Below are 20,003 nucleotides of genomic sequence, written 5' to 3' on the forward strand. Positions count from 1 at the left end.
GAGAAGTCTGCAGGTGAGCTCGGTGGGTACAGGACAGGAAGCCATTTTAATACTTTTAACACCTTCCAAATTCTTAGAAATTCAATATTATAACTTTTTAAAAATTTCCCTACTAAGATAAAGTCAATGGTAAGGAAGGACTTTGTATATACTACTTTTGTATATCCAATAGTTTCTAGTAGAGTGCTCAAAACAATTCAGTGCTTTTCCACAATAATATAATTCATGTGTTAGAATGATAATCACCAGAAAACTATAGCACAAACATTTAGTCAGTTAAATACACTGAGGCCAGGCAGCACAGAATACCAGGACAAAGAGAAAAATGGAGTCAGATATGACAGAGCAAACACGACCTCGTTCAGAACACGCCCTCTGCGGTGAGGAGGACCGTGAACTCGGGAGGCAGAGTGCTAAGGCCGAGGCCAAGGCTTACTGGATGGGTGACTGCATGCACGACTTGTTCTTTCTAAGACCAAGAAGAAGACGAATTTTGCATTCATAAGGTCAACATTCTAAAATATTTCAGGAAATTCAGTTGTGAAGATTCAAAAAAAAAAATAATGGAAATAAAGGGCTATACAAAAAATATTAAAATACCAACCAGGCATATAAAATGGTATATTTTACTAATATCCATCAGTACTGTGTAGATGAGAGAATTAATGACATGCAAAGTAAAAGTGGAAGAGGATTTTCTGAATAGGGCCTGAAAATGTCCAAACTTGAAGGAGCCAAGTGTCCAATGGCAAGCCCCCTACCCTGAGGACAGAGCCAGGATCTCAGCACAGGAGAGTTTATTTTTTAAATAAGTACCCTCCTCTGACCTACAAAGGAACAATTCCTGTGCTTCAGCAGATAGAAGGAGTCTAAGAAAGCACATGTAATAAAAATGTTGAGCCAGCCCTAATGGCCTGGTGGATGAGGTTCGGCACCTTCTGCTTCCGTGGCCCAGGTTCGGTTCCTAGGTAGAGAACCACACCACTTGTCTGTCAGTAGACATGCTGTGGTGGCAGTTCACACAGAAGAACTAGAGGGACACACAACTAAAATATACAACTACGTACCGGGGCTTTGGGGAGGAAAAAATAAATAAAGAGGAAGATTGGCAGTAGATGTTAGCTCAGGGAGAACCCTTCCCAGCAAAAACATACGTTAACTTTTATCAAGAAGTTCATTTGGGGAAACAGAAAAAGATACTTGTATTGTACTGTCCTCCAACTGCAGACGAGTTATTTCTCTACACATGAAAAAATTCATTTGGCTGCACTCTCCAAATAAAAGTAGAAGAATAAATCCCTGTGATCATTCCACAGAAGCTGAAGATCTCTTGTTTTCACACCTATATCTACTGCAAAACAAAAAGTCATCTATCTTAGCCTTTACTATTTAATTATTTTAAAAGGAAACATAATCACATGAAAGTGAAGATGAACACTGCCATAAACAATATATTAAAATAAGATAAAACATAATACATTTCATCCCCCCTGATCATTATGCATCATGGAAAATGAGGTAGGAAAAATGTCATGTGGTGCTGCCAGCCACTATATTTATAATTCATAATTAAAATAAACTTTAGGACAGGCATTACACAAAAGTGAAACTATGCATTTAATACTTTCTTAGGATTTACTTAACTCAGTCAAGATGGTATTCATACTTGCTGGAAATGTCTTTGGTTTACATTCCATCCAAGTAACTTAGGAACTTAATTACACGTCAGAACAAAGTTCAACGTTATTTAAAGGAATTAAAAAAAAAGGTCTAGTATCCAAGAAATAAAATTCACAGTGTCTGTCATCTTATCAAAAACTATCAAAGAAACAGGAAAATATGAACTAACCCAGGAGAAAAATCAGTAGAAACAGACAAGAAATGACTCAAATGGAATTTCTAGAGATGAAAAATATACCTGAAATGAAAAATACTCTGGATGGGATTACAAGCAGATTAGACACAGCAGAAGAAAAGATCAGTGAACTTGAAGATAACAACAGAAACTATCCAAAATTAATCAGAGAAAAAGATTGTGGAAAAAAAGAAGAAGAACAGAGCATCAGGAACCTGTGGGACAATATCAAGCAGTGTAACATATGTGTTACTGGAGTCCAAAACAAGGAAAGGGAGGCACAGAAAAAAATCTTTGAAGAAATAAAGGCTGAAAATTTTCCAAATTTGAAAAAAACATAAGCTCACAGATCCAAGTAATTCAGCAAACTCCAAGCAGAACTACGAGAAAACTACCAGTTTTTGATTACGCACATCATAATGAAATTGCTGAAAACCAGTGATAAAGAGAAAAATCTTAAAAGCAGCCAGAGCAAAAAACCCTTAGTTTGGGGGCTAAGAAGCAATACATAAAGGGAGGTGGGAGGGGAAATCAAGCAACTTTATTCCTTTTTTCCTTAAAAAAATTTATATACTAAATCTAGGAACATAAATACTAGTGGTAAGCTCAAAAGAACTTGCATCATTTCAATTAACTAACCAAAAGCATCCCAAACCCCATTTTGTATTAGCTCATGTGAGATGAGCTAATGCGGTCAGTTGACTGGTTCACACTGTTTCCATGGATACCAATTATTTTGGATGAGGAAAGTCGTACAAGGTCTACACCAGTTGCCCTGAAACATTTGCCTTATTTGTGTTTAAAAACATACAAATGTAAAATGTCTTTCTTGTACTAAACTTCTGACAGTCACATAAAACAGTGCTTCACTCTTTTAACATAAAACTTTGCTAAAGTACTGTTCACCTGACCTGGAATCTGGTCAAAGAAAACTATGTCTTGAACTCAATCCAAGGGGCTTTAGTGCAGTTTTTAAATGAAAGATGTGTGGAAGACAAGACAAAACTTCAAGTAACTCGGGGTTAAATAGTTCTGCTCTGACATAGTAGGTAAACCACATGGTGCCTGAAATAGCTCATCTATAAAATGATGAAGCTGGATTAGATGAGTTCGAAAACATCTGCGGTTTCGCAAAAGCCCTAAAAAAAAAAACTTCATTAAAAGTTCTTTAGCTAAGTCCTTAGAAATAAAATATTTTATTCACTTCTGAAGTACAGTTCTCACCTGTGTGAGGTTCTCTCCACCACCTCCGCTTCCCCGCGAACCTCTTCTCTATTAAGTAATAACTAAAGGGAGACTTCTGCTATTGAGGGCTAAGGAGGGAGGGGGAGGCAGGCAGAGGAAGTGGATTTTTTGAGTTTCTTTTTTTAAGAACTTGTATAGTTTGCTTGGCCTGCAGTAAAAACCAAAGGGAGCTCAGCTAAGTTTGAGGTTGCATGTTGGTATTGTAAGGGCCAATTAATTAATACGGTAGTTGATCTTTATTATCAGCCTATAATTAAACATTTATCAGCTAACTTTCAGGTGAGCTCTTGTCAAACCTCAAGCTTATCCAACATTCACTATTTAACATTTCCTTTTATTCACAGTGCAGGGTCTTTGCAAACCTAGTGAGTCTTGATTATTTTTCAGGATAGACATGCAAGACTTTTTTGTTTTTTAACTAAAATTCATTTTTTTAACAGAAGTAGTTTGGTTTGGTTTGGTTTGGTGAGGAAGATCGGCCCTGAGCTAACATCTGCTGCAAATCTTCCTCTTTTTGCTTGGGGAAGACTGTCACTGACCTAACATCTGTGTCAATCTTCCTCTATTTTATATGTGGGATGCCACCACAACATGGCTTGACAAGCAGTGCTGGGTCCACACCCAGGATCAGAACCCACAAACCCTGGGCTGCCAAAGCAGAGCGTGTGAACTTGACCACTACACCACAGGGTCAGCCCCCAGAAGCAGATATTTTTTAAAATACTTCTTATGGAAATGAACAAGAAACTATCCCCCATAAGTAAACTTGAAGCTCCATGAGGGCAGAGACCTTGTCTGTCTTCTTTACCACCGTTTCCCCAGCGTCTAGAACAGCGCCCGGTATGGATTATGTCCCAAGAACTATCTGCTGAATAAATGAATTTATGAGGTAAATAATTTTACCCTTGATAGTTTAGACTTAATCATTACCTAAATTCTACTAGAATATAGTTGCATTTAATTATTTGAAGAATGTAATTTTTTAAAAGTTACAAGAATTAAAGATTGTTGTTTTCTGACAATAAAGTTAAGTGATACTGTACCCCTAGGTGCCAAGAAGACCGTCTACGGACCCCAATGACAGCAGTGGAGTATGGTGTAAGGAATAATGATGGGAATCAGATAATGTGGGCTGAAATCCCTACATCCCCACGCTTACTAGTTTGAATACATCTTAATCAAATTATTATAAGTTTGCTTGTAAACACTTTCATTTATTGGACGCCTTCTTATCAAATGTCACTGGGACTTGTGGTTAGCCATTAATTTTAAAAATATATACTAAAAACATTAAAAATAAAACACGCAAATAAAGAAAGGAAACATCCGTGGTGGCTTTTCTTGGAGGCCCTCCATGAACCTGGCCTCCCAGTACTCACGCCCTTGCGTGACTACCTCCTCTTGAATCTGGGATGACCCAGTAACCTGCTTTAACCAATGGAATGTAGCAAAAGTGACCCTGGGCGAGGTCTGGGCCTGAACCTTAAGAAGGCCACCTCTGTACTCCCAGGGAAGCCAGCCGCCGTGTCAGCAGTCCAACCTCCCTGAGATGCCACGGTCTTGGAAGCCCACCCTAACCAGGAAGGGAGGCTGCATGAAGGAGAAGCTAGTTAGGTCAAAGTCTTGCTGAGCTCCCAGCTGACAGTCAGCACGAACTTGCCAGCCTGTGAGTAAGGCTATTTTGGACCTTCTAGCTGTCCCTGAGCCCAAGCCAACAGCATGAGAAGCAGAAGAACCACTCAATATCGTTAACAGATAAAAAATGGTTTTTATTTGAAGCCATTCAGATTTAGTATGGTTTGTTAAATTGTAAGAGATAACTCTCACACACACAAAACTGAAACATTCTGTTTTCACTTTAAGCCCAAGAATGAGTTTAAATCCTACTGTGATGAGGGCCACAGCCTTGCCTCTTAGTGTGGCTCCCTGAGAGAAGTCACAAGTCGACTTCGTCACATACACCACAACCAAAGTGCACCATCTGCAATCCCCACTCTCTTTTAAGACTTCTTGGGAGGAATGCTTCTGGATTTTCATGATTTTCCTTTCTAAACTTTAACAGTTCTCTCTTATACCTAATTTGATAGCAATTTTCTTTTTGTGACCTATCTTGAGAATTTCCAAAGCATTCCTAATTAGTTTATGTAGAAACTACAATTCTCTTTTGCATTCACATTTCCTATATTTGTATAATAATTTACTAAACTTGGCAATTAACAATAAAATGTACAATAGATTTAGGAACAAACCAGGAACTCTTGATAAGCATATAGTTCAGTTAGTGGGAACAAAATCGCAGGCATTCTGGAGAGCAGCCTATGAGCAGTAAGCATTCGTGATGCTGTGAGCAGCAGTCGGGATGTGTTATAGAAGGAATGGATAGGACTAGGTCTTGGAAAGGGATAGGCAGAGTAGATAAGGCCTGCTGACTTAGAGCTTCTGGTAAAAGTCTTTTAGGGGACAGCCCAGTGGTGTAGTGGTTAAGTTCACCCTCTCTGCTTCAGAGGCCCCGGGTTGGCAGGTTCGGATCCCAGGTGTGGAGCTATACACCGCTCATCAAGCCGTGCTGTGGTGGCATGCCATATAAAAAATAGAGGAAGAGTGCCACAGATGTTAGCTGTGGGCCAATCTTCCTCACCAAAAAAAAGGTCTTTTATTTCACTCATAGATTTATACAAAGAATACTTTATCTGTCCTGAACTAAGTAGAACAAATAAGAAACATAAAGATAGAAAACAAATATATATAAAAAAAAAAATCACCCCATACAGATAAACTTTGCTCATCATTAGAAATAAAAATAATTATAAGCTGTCTAAAAAATATTTTCAGATGAAGGCTTTCAGAAAATAAACTCTTATAAAATCATATAAACAAATACAACAAAATGCTTTAAAGACTTCATATTATTATCTTTCACTCTGCTTAACCAGAACACTATCCAAAAAGAGCTAGAACAAAAAAGAGAGAGAGAGAAGTGACAGATGAAAGACAAATGTGATTATTTCCCTTATTTCTGCAATTCTGCTGCAAACAGTTGAGTATTTAATAACAAGAGCACAAAGAATAAGACATTTTTCAGGTGTGCCTTCTTATTTTTACCAGATCCAAAAAGTGTGAGTATATCTATATCTATATCTTTAGCCAAAGCTTTGCAAATCAATACTCCATCGTATGTGTACAGACTGGCAAGGAGACAATCAAAACAGAATGAAAACCCTTCTCAGATACACCTGGTTGTACAGGGGAAGTGACTCAGAGAACACAGGTGGAGGGTGTCCTTTCAATACAAGAAGTGAAAATAAGTGCCACTTCAGTCTCGTGGTGGATGCATTTTACAATGAAAATGCCAATGAAAAAAATATTTAAAGAAAAGCAATATCAAATAAAAGTGACGATTCGTTCAAAGGTTGTTTAGGCTTAACTAAAGAGAACTTGGGGCTACGCCAGGGAAATGTGGAAGATGAAAAACTGTATCACAGCTGGATGAAAAAACAAACAAAGGGTCTTTTTGCCAAGTGCACACAAAACAGAGTCTAAAGAGAAACAGGAAAAATGTTTAAAACTTTAAAGGAAGTAAAATCTAATTATGATGTCCCTCACCCATTCTTCTTACAAGTGAGAATACTTTTTAAATTCCCTTATTCTGAGTTTATTGGTGGAAAAAAAATTTATATCATGAATTACACTTCCCTGTCATTCGTAGAAATCAAGTAACTGAAGAGCCACTTTCTGCAGGAAAGAGAGGAGCTGTCTGAATCTCCTTAGCTCAAGTTACCTTTTTCCTAACTTGGATTTTAAAAATAGTTAACTGTAAATATGCCCTATGACACACATACACTTTCAAAAGATGAACTCCAACTGCTAGGGGGGTAAATCTAGGAAACATAAGCATATTCTGTATTTCTCCCAGGGATTTGAGTGAAGGAAAACGGAAAGAAAAGTGACAAAAGCAATTAGGACGATTTGGACATTAAATCTCTCACCTCTGCGCTGACAGTAGCACAGAAAGAGCTCTTTTATCCAGGAGCCAGATCTTGGTGTCCAATGCCACACTCCAGTAAAAGAACCGGGACGCCTTGGAGAAATGGCTGGTGCAGGACTGGGGCAAGGAAGCTGTAACATGAGCCTGAAGCATCTTGTAGTGCCAGCAAGTGAGGAAGTGCTCAAAAAACAACAACAAACCAATGGGAGCACAGTAAAAGGACCGGGGAGCCAAGTGAAAGAAGTGCCATTGGCCAAAGCTGGAACAATCTCCGCAAGAAAACAAATGACACAGTCCTGGATTACAACCATAAATCTGCGAGTCCACACTGATATAAATCATCACTAAATCAATAAATGGGAGAAGAGACAAATCTCCTGGATAGAAAAAGTCCAAACAATTTATGTAGACACTACCTCTCAAGGAGGTAGAGTTTGGCTCCCCACCACCGAAGTGTGGGCTGCACTTTTATGGAAAGCTAGAGCCAAAAAGCAACCTTACGGGCAGAACCCTGGCAAACTCCGTACCGGCCGCCACCAGGTGATCCAGGTGAACACCATCATGGTAATGTGCCCCGATGCGACCAGAGGGCATTTCACCTCTGTGGTCGTCTGCCCAAACCCCTAACTCCAATCAAACCTTGATAGAAACACCAGACAAACCTGAACTGAGGAACAGTCTAAAAAATACCTGACTGGTACTCTTTAAAACTGTTGAAGTCATCAAAAACAGCCAAGTCTGAGAAACAGCAACAGCCAAGAAGCAGCTGAGGAGACATGATGACTAAATGTAATGTGGTGTCCTGGATGGGATCCAGGAAGAGGAAAAGAGCATTAGGGGAAAATGAATGAAATCTGAAGAAAGTACAGCGGTTAGTAAATAATGTGTCAACACTGGTTCATTAGTTGTGACAAATGTACATAGTAATGTAAAACTTCACTATAGTAGAAACTGGGCACAGGATATATGGAAATTTTCTGTACTATCTTTGCAATTGTCTCTAAATCTAAACTATTCTAAAATTAAAAGTTTATTTTAAAATTAATTAATTTAATTACATTATATGGAATAGTTCCATGACAATGGTGAATAAATTTGGTGCTACTGTACAAGTATTAAAGACTAAGAGCCAGGACTAAATGAAAAATATAACATTAATTATAAAATTAAGCAATTTTTTTAATCAATATAACTAATGATTGTGGCTGTAAAAAAAATGTAAGTGGTAGGTGAAGAAATGCCATTTAAAATCGGCCCTTCCAAAACTGGGATATGTGTCAGATTTCTACCTACATTTCTAATCAGCTGTACAATTTGTTACACAGTAATAAAAAATTTTCATTCTAACAGTATAATTGCTACCTTTAGGTACTGAGTACTGACCATCTGCCAGGCACTATGCTAAATATCATATATAATCTCACTGAATCCTCGCCAGAGCTTTATGGCACCATTTTAGGAAAGGATTTTTGCCCAGAAGGTCAATTCTCATTGATTATGAGAGGTATTCATTATCAAACACCTATTACATACTAGGCACTCAATTAGGCACTTTACAAATGTCATCCAATGTAATCTTCCCAATGACCCCCGCAGGTACTATCACAATCACTGTGTTTCAGAACAGGAAGAGTTGTAAAGGGAACTTGTCCGCTCCACTGGAAAGTGTCCGGGCCAGAACTGGAGTCCTGGTGTCACCCCAAGGCCCAGGCCCTCCCACCCTCGGCCCACCACTTGCTCTCAGGTCACTGGGATGCCTGTCCTTTCCCAGTGGGAGGCACGCAGGACTGCCCCCCCTGTGGAAAGACGTCCCTACGGGCTGGAGAAAAAGCTTGGGGGACAGTTCAGAGATCTAGGTCTCTGGTCAGCTCTAGGGCTCACATCTTTGGTGAAACCTTTTAACCACTCTAAGTCTAAATTTCCTCACCTATAAATGAAGGTGTTAGCCTGGATGAGACCCTGAATCTAAACTCAGGGTCTAGGGAGACATAGCTTGGCTACAATTTAAGAAAGGAAAAAAAGTGAGGATTTTGCTTCGCCCACTTATTTCTGCATATCCAATCAAAGATCTAATCCAAATCCTCTCTCGTTTAGGTAACTACTCACCTCCCCACCAAGGATAAGAACAACGCCCTGCCTTCGCTGGAACGCCAATTCACTGTTCCTCCAAGAGAGCATTTATCAGATCAGGCTCCTGGTGTTTCTGTTCATTTCATGTAAATCTGTGTGTTTATGTCTAAAAAAGAGCATAAACTACCCCTAGAGTAATTCTGAATTAACAATTAACTTTTTTCATTGAGAACAGGATTTTGTCTAGGAGATGAGATAGAAGACGCTATCAAATCTTTAAATGTATGTTATTTTATTTTATTCACTTTCGGTTTTTTTGTTTCTTGGATCACTATTCTAACGATTTATTTATTTACAGTTGAAAAGAAGCCTGGAGAATAGGGAGGAAGATAACAAAGAAGACTTTAAAGAAGGAACATTTAAACAGAGACTCAAAGCTCTGAAGGCACTGACTGGAAGAGGGAAGGGAAAAGTGGCTGAGACAGAAGGAACAGCACGTGGAAAGGATCTGAGACAGAAGAGCACACGACTCATCTGAGAAACTGAAAGGCCATGATGGCCCAGAGCGGAGCGGGCAGAGTGAGCGAGAGCACCCAAAGGAGCGGGCAGTGGTCCGATGACCATGATGGCCCAGAGCGGAGCGGGCAGAGTGAGCAAGAGCACCCAAAGGAGCGGGCGGTGGTCCGATGACGCCGTGCCCTTCGTCCTGACAGGAAGGTGCCGCCATGAAGGGCACGAGGCAGGGACGGGCAGGAGTGGACCTGCCTTTCTCGTCAAAGCCTCTACCACATCACCTTACCCCAACAGACAGGCACACAGACATACACAACTTTCTAACACTACTTTGACTTCTTCACACACTAGACTTCTCAACTATTTGGTCTTGAAGTCACCCTAGACAGCTATTCTGTCTACACCACTCCAATAAACAAGACCAATTCACCTGCCGGGACCCAAAAGAGAAAGAGAATTGTTCACTTGAGAGGAACAACACCTTTACAAATTATGAAATCCTTAAAAATGGCAAGTTGACATCTACAAACTAAAACACTACCCAACATCAAAGATGTAGTTGAAGATACACACACAAATAAAGTTTGTCCCATGAAAAATATAACTTTCTTCTAATTAAAAACTACATAAACTGGGAAAAATCTTAAATGGATCTTAAAAAATTTTAGAAGAAAAAATAAAAGCTCCTGTGCTTAATTTTATGGTTTTCTTCGCTAAGAAGAACATAATTGGTAATCGTAGTTGAATAAATAAGGCCAATGTGAAATTTACTGGAATTGTGAAGCCTAAAATCCTGTGTTTTCCAAATATAAACCCCACATACAGTTTCAGAAAAGAAATGTCTCACAGTATATAATTAAATGCCACATGTACAAAATATAGGGAATGTAAAAAATAGTTAAAGTATCAAAACTATATTACTTTATACCTCAATCTTGGGCACTACGAGTGCCCTGAAACTGAATACAAATTTTTATCACGTACATTTTTCAGAGTTAAGAATCCATAGTTTTCAACAGATTCTCAAATGCAGTTTACAAACCAAAAAAGGTTAAGCAGCACTGACTTAGACAATATTTACCAGACATTTAGGAGGGTTCTTTCCAAAATACCTCGTCCCAACATACATTAGACACTCAAAGGATAAAAGCGTCAGATGCACAGCTTATTCAAAATCGATGCCCCAGCTAAAAGGCTGCTTCCACTCCACACGGAACAGAGACAACCCCCTTCCCAACCAGGTACACTAGCTTTACAAGAAACTGACTTAAAAATCACATAAATTTCAAGAAGTTAACCAAATAAGAGTAATTTTCAATCTTTTGTAATACGCTGTTGTTTCATGTTTGGAATGACACTAACCTCCACACTCTCCACACTTTAATTAAAGTGGTTAATTAAAACAAACTAACCATAACTTAGTCACATGGTTAATTTAAATGATTCATAATCAAGGCTTTCGCTAAATTCAATAAAGGCAAAACCTTCTAGAGAAAAAGGTTTTAAGTAAACATGGACACAACGGTTTGGTGAATGAGCGAAAAGGAGATATATCTTTCATAGCTTACAGTATATGTCAGCTATACCATTTTTCCATAAAATACCATAGCAAATGTATTTTATGGTATTTTTTTAGAAAATGGGCCTGACATCATTTTCCCTTAATTTCGTGTGTTGGACTTTCTAGCTTTAAAGAAATGGAAGAAAATTTAAAGGAAATTATTTAGGGGCAGGCCCGGTGGCACACTGGTCAAGTTCACACCTTCTACTTTGGTGGCCCGGGGTTCACTGGTTCAGATCCTGGGTGTGGACCTATGTACTGCTTGTCAAGCCACGCTGTGGCAGGCGTCCCACATACAAAGTAGAGGAAGATGGGCACAGATGTTAGCTCAGGGCCAGTCTTCCTCAGCAAAAAGAGGAGGACTGGCAGCAGTTAGCTCAGGGCTAATGTTCCTCAAAAAAAAAAAAAAGTTAAGCTGGAGAAAAAAAATTGTCCTTAATGTATAAAAGCTTTATTTAAAACTGACAAGAAAAACCCTAAGATATCAAGAGGAAAATAAGCAAAGAATACAAAAAGGTAATTCACAAAATATATTTAAATAGCAATAAAACATGAAAATGGTTCCACCTATGCTAGTAACCAGACACTCAAATTAGAACAAGATAACTCTCTCTGGCCTATTTCATTAGCAAAGACTTTCTGTAACACTCAAAGCCAGAAAGAGTATAGTAAGGTAAGCGCTATTCACAGCCTCTACATTTTGTACAATCTTTCCAGAAGGAAAAGTTTAATATTAGATAGTAAAACTCTTAAAAGTGTTCAAACTCCTCTTGAATTCTATGTTGAGGAAATGATTTTACAAAAGTAGACAGAGCTGTGCACCAAGAGGTCCACAGCAGTGCCATCCGAACAGTGAGAACCTGGGAATAACTTAAGTCATCCACAATACAACCACAAAACCGAGTACGATGCAGCACTGAAAAAGGACGTTTTCATATTTTTACTAACCCGGCAAATGCTCACAATATGTTCAGATAATATTTCATGCCCACCTTAGCCTAAAATGACCTTTTCTCACCCCTGTATAATTTACTTAGCAATTAATCCTTCTTGTGATATCTCATATTGATATAATAAACTATTATTTAAATCCTTCACCACGTCCTTTCACATTTATGCCTGAGGAGACAGCATAAGAAATAGAGATTCATAGACTCTGAAGTATAACAAACATACCTGAGTCCTGGCTGCACGTATTCTAAACTAACACACTTCTTAAAGATTCACTCTCCTCATTTGAAAATGCCCATCTATTTTACAAGTTCATTGTAATCTTTACAGAAAACATATTACACCACTTGAATGATAGCACACAGGCAGATGACACATGTAAATTTATTACCATTTCTGTACCAGACCATGAATTAGAAAGTTTCCATTACCTTATCTCTTGTCCTTAACTAGATTATAATTTCCTTGGAGGCAGGGAATCTTTTACATCACGCTTATATATAATAAAAGTACTATCTGCCTGGGGGAATACAGGAATATTCATAAGATAAGTACCATTTGAAATGACTCCAACAGAATAGAGAGGAAAGGGCAGCTGACATACAGGCACCAATCTACACAAAGGCAAGAAACTGAGAATGACAACAGCATGTTCAGGAACTGGGAAGATATTCAGTGTGGATGGAAACTATATTCGAGAAGGGAAGGGGCTCAGCAGGTCTACTTGGCCTGGACCTCAAGCTTAAAGATGCCTCAAATTCTGCTACTGTTGAGTGGCAAATGTATATAAGCATTCAGTATGAGGTCTCTTCACAAACGTGACTTTAACTGAAATTCATGGCCTCCCTAATTCTAGCTAAATCTGAGGGTGGGGAGATCTCCAACTCAGAAAGCTCCGAGGGCCTTATCAAAGCTCTCCGAGGGCCTGGTAACTAAGCAGAGCCCAGGTCTATTTCACCCACCACTGCAGTCCATGGTCTTGGCGCAGCACTGCCTAACACACAGTAGGCACTTCATACACGAGTGAGCCTGCGAGGGAAATGACTAAATGGTACAGGAGGTTTAATGGGTAAGATGGGATGAAGAAGTGAGCCATCTCAACTTCTAATCGCTACAGTTACGGTTGAGTTTTTAAATTTCATTCACATAATCAGGCTACTGACTCTCCATTTTTAGTAACCATTCCTCAGTACACACATATTCCTTTTGGTTTTCTGTTAAAGAACACCTAGGTATTCAAAGAGGCAAGTAAAACTCTAAGGGCATCTTTTACAAAGTAAAAGCTCACTGTTCGGGCTGAAGCTTCATGGCAAATGTTTCTGATGTTTCCAGAAGTATTTTTCCCCGATTTATTTCTGAGGTCCTACCTCTTCAGATTAATGAGTATCACTAAACAGTTTCTAAATTAATTATTTTAGTTCAAGACATGATATCCAAAATTAACGGTGCGATGGGGGTTGGGGGTACTTAAAGGGAACCAACACAGGGCTGCTACCATTTTACTTTGCCAAGAAAGATACTAAAAATGTAGACATCTACTGCCACCATCATCTCCAAAAACATACAATTTAACCCTGGAAAATAAGTTTAACTGTACAGAAAAAAATCACCACACTGTCACTTTATCGATTCACTGCAGGCTGATAACTTCAGTGCCTGTTTGGGAACCTCTCGTTAAAGGAGTCGACTTGATTCATGCACCAGAGAAACTGACCTTAAAAGCATTTTACTTTCAAAATCTTTCTAAGTCTTTGCTTTTAGGAGCCCATCAGGACAAGCGGGTTCCCCTGAGTAAGAAAGCCTGTTTTCTGCCGCCTCCTCTTCCTTCTCTGGACCTCTGGCTCCTGCAGCCCACACTCACCCTCTCTGTTGTCCTCTTCGCTCATCACTCGCCCACAAGCACCTCTAGAGTTACGCCCCAGGGAACTGTGTCAGCAGAAGCACCAGAGCGTCGGAGCTCTCCCCCTGGCAGCTCTTCCGATGTTCTAAGGATCCTCCCCTCCAAACAATCCCGAGGGGAAAGAGGCACAAAAAGCACAACCAAAGCCACATGGAAGAACAGGCTCACGGCCTTCAAGGACCCCTAACCCGAGAGTTCCAGAGCAGTGAATTCAAAGCTGCTTAAAACGCTTTCTATCAGATCTGACACGTGGCAGTGTAAGCCCTTTTTCAAACTTTCCAGACAATCAAACTGTTAGTGTTTGAGCATTTAACAAGGATTAATGATAGCAGGTACAGCAAAGGGATCAGTGATTTGATCCTAAACGGAGGCTTAACAAGTACTGTCAAGCTTATCTGCTCTACTGAAAAGAAAATAAGGGGTAGGCCAGCGCACACGTAACGCAGATGGGCTAAGGACTAAATAGCAAAGAAAAATTTAATGCATCAACATGACTTTTATTTACACTGAACTTTTTAAGGCTGCCTATCTGAGGAAAAACATACATACTGTTTTAAGCTAAGAAATGTAGAACAAGAAAAAAGCTTAAAACAGATAATTTCTAATCAAATGCTACTTGAGTCCAGCTATCAAATACTACTTGAGACTATTTACTATGCAACTACTTTAAGAAATATTTTTAAAATAGGTTATAACAAAACAAAAAATACTGTAAGGATACAGTCTTATGAGTCTTATCCCCAAACAAACGTATTCATTTATTTACGAACCCTAGGCATCTCATGTGGTAGACACAGTCCTAGGCACTTCACAGACGAACAGGACATCTCAGATGACAGTCACTACCCTCAAGTAGTTCACAGTCAAGAGAAGAAGAAAGATACATGAACAATTTTTAAAACACAATAGGAAGAAATGTAAGTAACTAAATGACACAAGACAGAGTTCAATCTCACAAGTAACCAAAACACTGGCAAAGACTTAAAAATTATCATTGTAATGGCAAGAATAAAGCCATACTGTCCTCATGAAAACTGGCACAAATTTTCTGGAGTATTTGGCAACAGAAATGAAAGATCTTTAAAATTATGCACACTCCAAAAGATGGAAGCAGCCCAAGTGTTCATGGACAGATGAATGGATAAACAAAATGCAGTATATACATACAATGGAGTATTATTCAGCCTTAAAAAGGAAATTCTGACACATGCTGTAACATAAATGAAGCTTGAGGACATTCTGCTAAGTGAAGGCAGTCAGTCACAAAAAAGACAAATACTGATGATTCCATACACATGAGGCACCTAGACCAGGCAAATTCAGAGACTAGAAAGTAGAATGGGGGTGGTAGGGGCTGGGGGACGGAGGATGAGTTGTTATTTAATGAGCAGAGTCTCAGTTTTGCAAGATGAAGAGAGTTCCGGAGACTTGGTGCACAACAGTGTGAATGAATGTACTTAAACACTACTGAACAGTACCCTTAAAAATAGTTACTATAGGGAAAAAACCCTGAATGAATAAATACACTGTGATACATTTACACAACCGACTATTTTACAGCAACAAGAAGGAAAGAACCACTACCACCCAAAACAACATAAATGAATCTCACACACATCATGTTGCAAGAAAGATGTAAAATACCAGTAAGTGTCAGGGCGCTGAGGAGAGGTGGGGCCGTGACTGTGTGGGGCAGGAAGGGATTTCTAGGACGCTGCCCGTGTTCCATTTCTCCACTTGGTGATCTTTATAAGGGTACATTCACTTTTGGATAATTTATCAGGCTACACATTTCATATATAAACAAATGTCTGTGTTACATTATACACCAATAAATATTACACAAAAATTTAAAATAAAAAAACCTGAAAGGAACCTACCGGGTCCTGCCTAATTGGTGAACTGGCCTCTCTCTTTCATCTCTGTATTATCAAATTCTGTCCACAGTTTGTACAGTTGCCTCTCTTATATATACAAATTCAGTATGTAAAATTCCGTACTTAAAGAATAACAGATTATAACTAAGTATATATAGATGCATAACTCTTTGATATAGCAATTACATTTCCAAGATTTTATTCTAATAAGACATCTTGGATATACATAAAGATTGAGCTGAAAAGAATGCTCATAACAATGTTGTTTATAATAGAAAAAGAAATGGAAACACCCTAAAAGTCCAACAAAGGACTGGTTAAATTAATTAAGATCACAAACGGCTTCCTGGAATAGAAATATCAGAAAATATTCAATGGAAGTCAGTATGCAGTTGCCAAACACAGGTTCCTACTGGTAGACCCAGATAATGCAAAACATTATGTAATACAACGCTTCCATCCCACTTTCTTTCTACCCTATCCCACTTTCAACCATCCACTTTCTTTTCACTCTTCATAAACTGAACAGGTTACGTGGAGGAAGTCAGCAGCTTCCTATATATCACATATGGAATCACATTAAGTTTAAAAACAGCAAGAGTCAAGGCTTTCTCATATTTCACTGACTTTAAAATGCACATTTTTCCCACATTTTAACACCTCTGACATTGCATCATTTCCTATAACTGATATAAAAAGCATTGCGTCATAGTTTAATTGCAGTATTCTTTCCTTAGTGATATATAAAATTATACTGCATCTTACAATCAGTGGTGTCTTATATTTGCTAAAATATTACTCTTTAAAAGCTCAATTTCAAGAAGTTAAATGAGCATAAGACAGCTAGAAATTAAGTCTATTCAAGAGCAAAAGCACTAAAATAAACAGGAACCAAAGCAATTTTTAAAAGAGAAAACTTTCTTTACAGATTTTCATAAGGATTATGTCCAGATATTCACAATTAAATAACCTACTTCAAACTATTTGATACAAATGAAGATACTCAACATTCCAGAGGACACAATCAGCTGGGCACTTACACACATCGCTTGGGATAACTGCTGAATTTTATCTGAGCCCTGTGGTCCTGGAAGAGAGCAATGAGTAAGAAATCCCCCCACCCTTCTGTCTTCCAAGCAGTGGCTAACCTACAGGGCTGCCATGTCCTCGCATGTTATGAGACAAGACCCACCCCTGTCTTCCTCCACGATTCCCATGTTTCATAAAGCAAGTTTTCTCCTTCCTCTTTGAGACATTCTCCATTAATGAACGTTTTCCACACTGCAATAGCCGGAATGTTACGTCCTTCATTATTTAAGAAACAAGTTTCTCATCCAGGAAAGGTTCTTTACAATCACGTTACACTCCCCTCCATGTTTACTTTTAGAACCTTTATTGTCGCTTTGGTTAAATATATATCCAAGTATTATTTCTTGGTAGTCCATGATCCTATCCTTAAGCATTCAAATCTCCTGACAACTTTTGATATTTTGCCTTCCCCAACTCAAATCCTAAATGGTATCTTTTATACCTAAAACTGTCTTTAAGACTTCCCAGAGGGCCACTGGAAAATTACAAAGGATTTGTTCTTTCACCCTGTCAAATGAGAGGTGCTAGAAACAATTAAGTGTATCTGATGCGTTACTATTGATGACTTAATCAAATCAGAGGAAAGGCTTAGCCTTCCCACGTCAAATTTGTGGGTAAGATGTGGTAACTATTTCAGGAATGGTTTGCTGTATAGGAAGTTCGTAGAGAACTGTCAATACCCTCACTGTCCATGACACTTCTGTTTATCAGAGTGCTGGAACCACTTTGCTTGATATTAGACAAACGCACAGTGTTCTCAGGCATACTTCAGTTATGTTTGCTCCACGCTTACTCGGTTGCAACTTCTTTCATTTGAATCTAGGATCTTCTAAGCCAGTGGTTCTCAACTGGAGATTCATGTCACTTACCTATGGAGTTTTATTAACATCCACAGATGTTTAGGACCTACTCCAGACTTACAGAATCTCTTTACTTCACATCCTTCATATATTCTTGGTATATTCTAACTACATGTTTGGTATATTCTTGATATATTATATCAGGACTATTATATGTTACATTTGAAAATCTTTTTTCTCTATAAAGATTGTGTGTTCTTCATTTTCATAAATTAGACACAATATCCACTCTTTCTTGACAATAGAGCTAATCACTATGTTTATAAATGCTGTGTCTAAAAAAATTTTGGACTGGCTTTTATCTTGTTTTGCATGTTACAGAAACAACCGAATTTTCTTATCTATTGCCTTAATCTTGTAAGGAATCCTCAACAGATATTCCCTTTTTGAAAGCTACAAGTGATAAATTAACCAGAGCCACCTTAAGTTTTCCATCCCCTACAGACCCGTTTGCTTTTACTCTGCTGCTCCCCTGAGAGCACCTGCAGCCAGCCGCTGTCCTCCACAAAGAAAGGCTGTCTCAGAGGCCGTGGGGAGGGACTCTGCTGGGTGCTTTTGGGGACAGGCTTCTGATGGCGTGTTTAAACAACTCTGAGGTTATACCTGGGGACTGAGTCAGGATTTCTAGAACTCTAGTCAAGAAGATGGATGCATGAGACTGCTAACTGAACATCAACGAGAATGAAAACCAGATAAGCCTGAATGAACTAACGAAGGATGATTGTGGGTTTTGCTTGGAATGCTGTTGCTTTATTAACGTTTTATTTTCTGGATATGTATGAAATCTCTTTCTCTTTTCTCTTAAACTACCTATAACGCAAGATAATTTAGGAGACTATGCTTCTGTAACTCAAACTGTCCAGTGTATTTTCTCTTTTACGCTGGTGTGAGTGTAACAACTTAGCACCTTTCTAAAGAGCAATGTGGCAACATGTCTCCAGTCTTAAAACTCTAAATATCTTATGATCTAGCAATCTATCTTAAAGAAATAATCGAGGGCCGGCCCCATGGCCGAGTGGCTGGGTTTGCACGCTCCGCTTCAGTGGCTCAGGGTATCGCCAGTTCGGATCCTGGGCAAGGACATGGCACGGCTCATCAGGCCATGCTGAGGCGGCGTCCCACATGCCACAACTAGAAGGACCCACAACTAAAAATACACAAGTATGTACAGGAGGCTTTGGGGAGAAAAAGGAAAAATAAAAATAATAAAAAAAAAAGAACGGAATAATCTAAAATACTGAAAAGTTTACATAAAGATTTGTATCATGTCATTAGTAATAAGTGGAAACATATGTCATAAAATAATTTAAGAACAATTAAATTATGATATACACATAAAGATGAATATTGTTTGTAATTATATATGTTTACAACATGGGAAAGTGCTCATGATATGGTAGCTGCTAAAGATAAGTTTGCGGAGGAAAAAAATATATATATAGATATCACACACACATACACATAAAGCCCTGGAAAGAAATATGCCAAAATGTTAAAGGTAACTATTTTTAGATGGTAAGATTATAATTAGTTATTTTCTTCTTTATACTTTTCATATTTTTCAGATTTTTCCACAATAGACATGCACTGCTTTTATAATCAGAGATTTCTAACTGATTAGTTTTATTAATCGAACAATTTCATTCGCTTTTCTGAGGCAGCAGCTAGATCAATCTGGAAAATATTCTTAAATACAGTGTAAAACATTTTAAAAAATGAAAATAGTATTAATCTAAGTTGTAGAGACATGTCAAGTTAAATAAACAGCTAAAAAGAACTTCCAAAGAAAAAGCCTGAGCTGTGCCTATGACCTAAACAAGTCATTCAATTAGTAGGGTTACACTTCTGATGTTAGTAGCATGATTTATGACCCTCCAAGGGGTCAAATTTCAACACCTTTAGGAATAACATGCAAAATAAATCACAACTGAAGCAAAGAGGGATTTTGGAAAAGCCATGCCCCAAAAACTTGTTTCTCCCTTCTATGACTTCCGCAGACATAGTGTTTCCTGAATAACACAGACTATTGCAGCTATTTTCAAGAGTATCTAGCCTCAAAGCATAGCTGATGGCTTTTTAAGAAAATTAATTACGAGG

At 38.5% G+C, this 20,003-nt stretch overlaps 1 protein-coding gene across 16 annotated transcripts in view; it reads right to left on the reverse strand.

The window, feature by feature from the left end:
- The window catches only part of MAP3K4 (mitogen-activated protein kinase kinase kinase 4), a 138,887-nt gene that overhangs the window by 72,944 nt on the left and 45,940 nt on the right, over positions 1-20,003 (reverse strand). For 4 of the 16 annotated variants that reach the window (XM_070256501.1, XM_023633024.2, XM_023633025.2 and 1 more), the window contains exon 1: positions 7,087-7,253. The exons of the other annotated variants lie outside the window; for them this stretch is intronic. In XM_070256501.1, the coding sequence (XP_070112602.1) occupies positions 7,087-7,238 (152 nt within the window). In that variant the 5' untranslated portion in view covers positions 7,239-7,253. Of the gene's footprint in view, positions 1-7,086; positions 7,254-20,003 lie in introns of those variants that run through there. 16 annotated transcript variants of the gene reach the window in all.

Source organism: Equus caballus, chromosome 31, assembly GCF_041296265.1.
Source record: "Equus caballus isolate H_3958 breed thoroughbred chromosome 31, TB-T2T, whole genome shotgun sequence".
NCBI classification, from domain to species: Eukaryota; Metazoa; Chordata; class Mammalia; order Perissodactyla; family Equidae; genus Equus; species Equus caballus.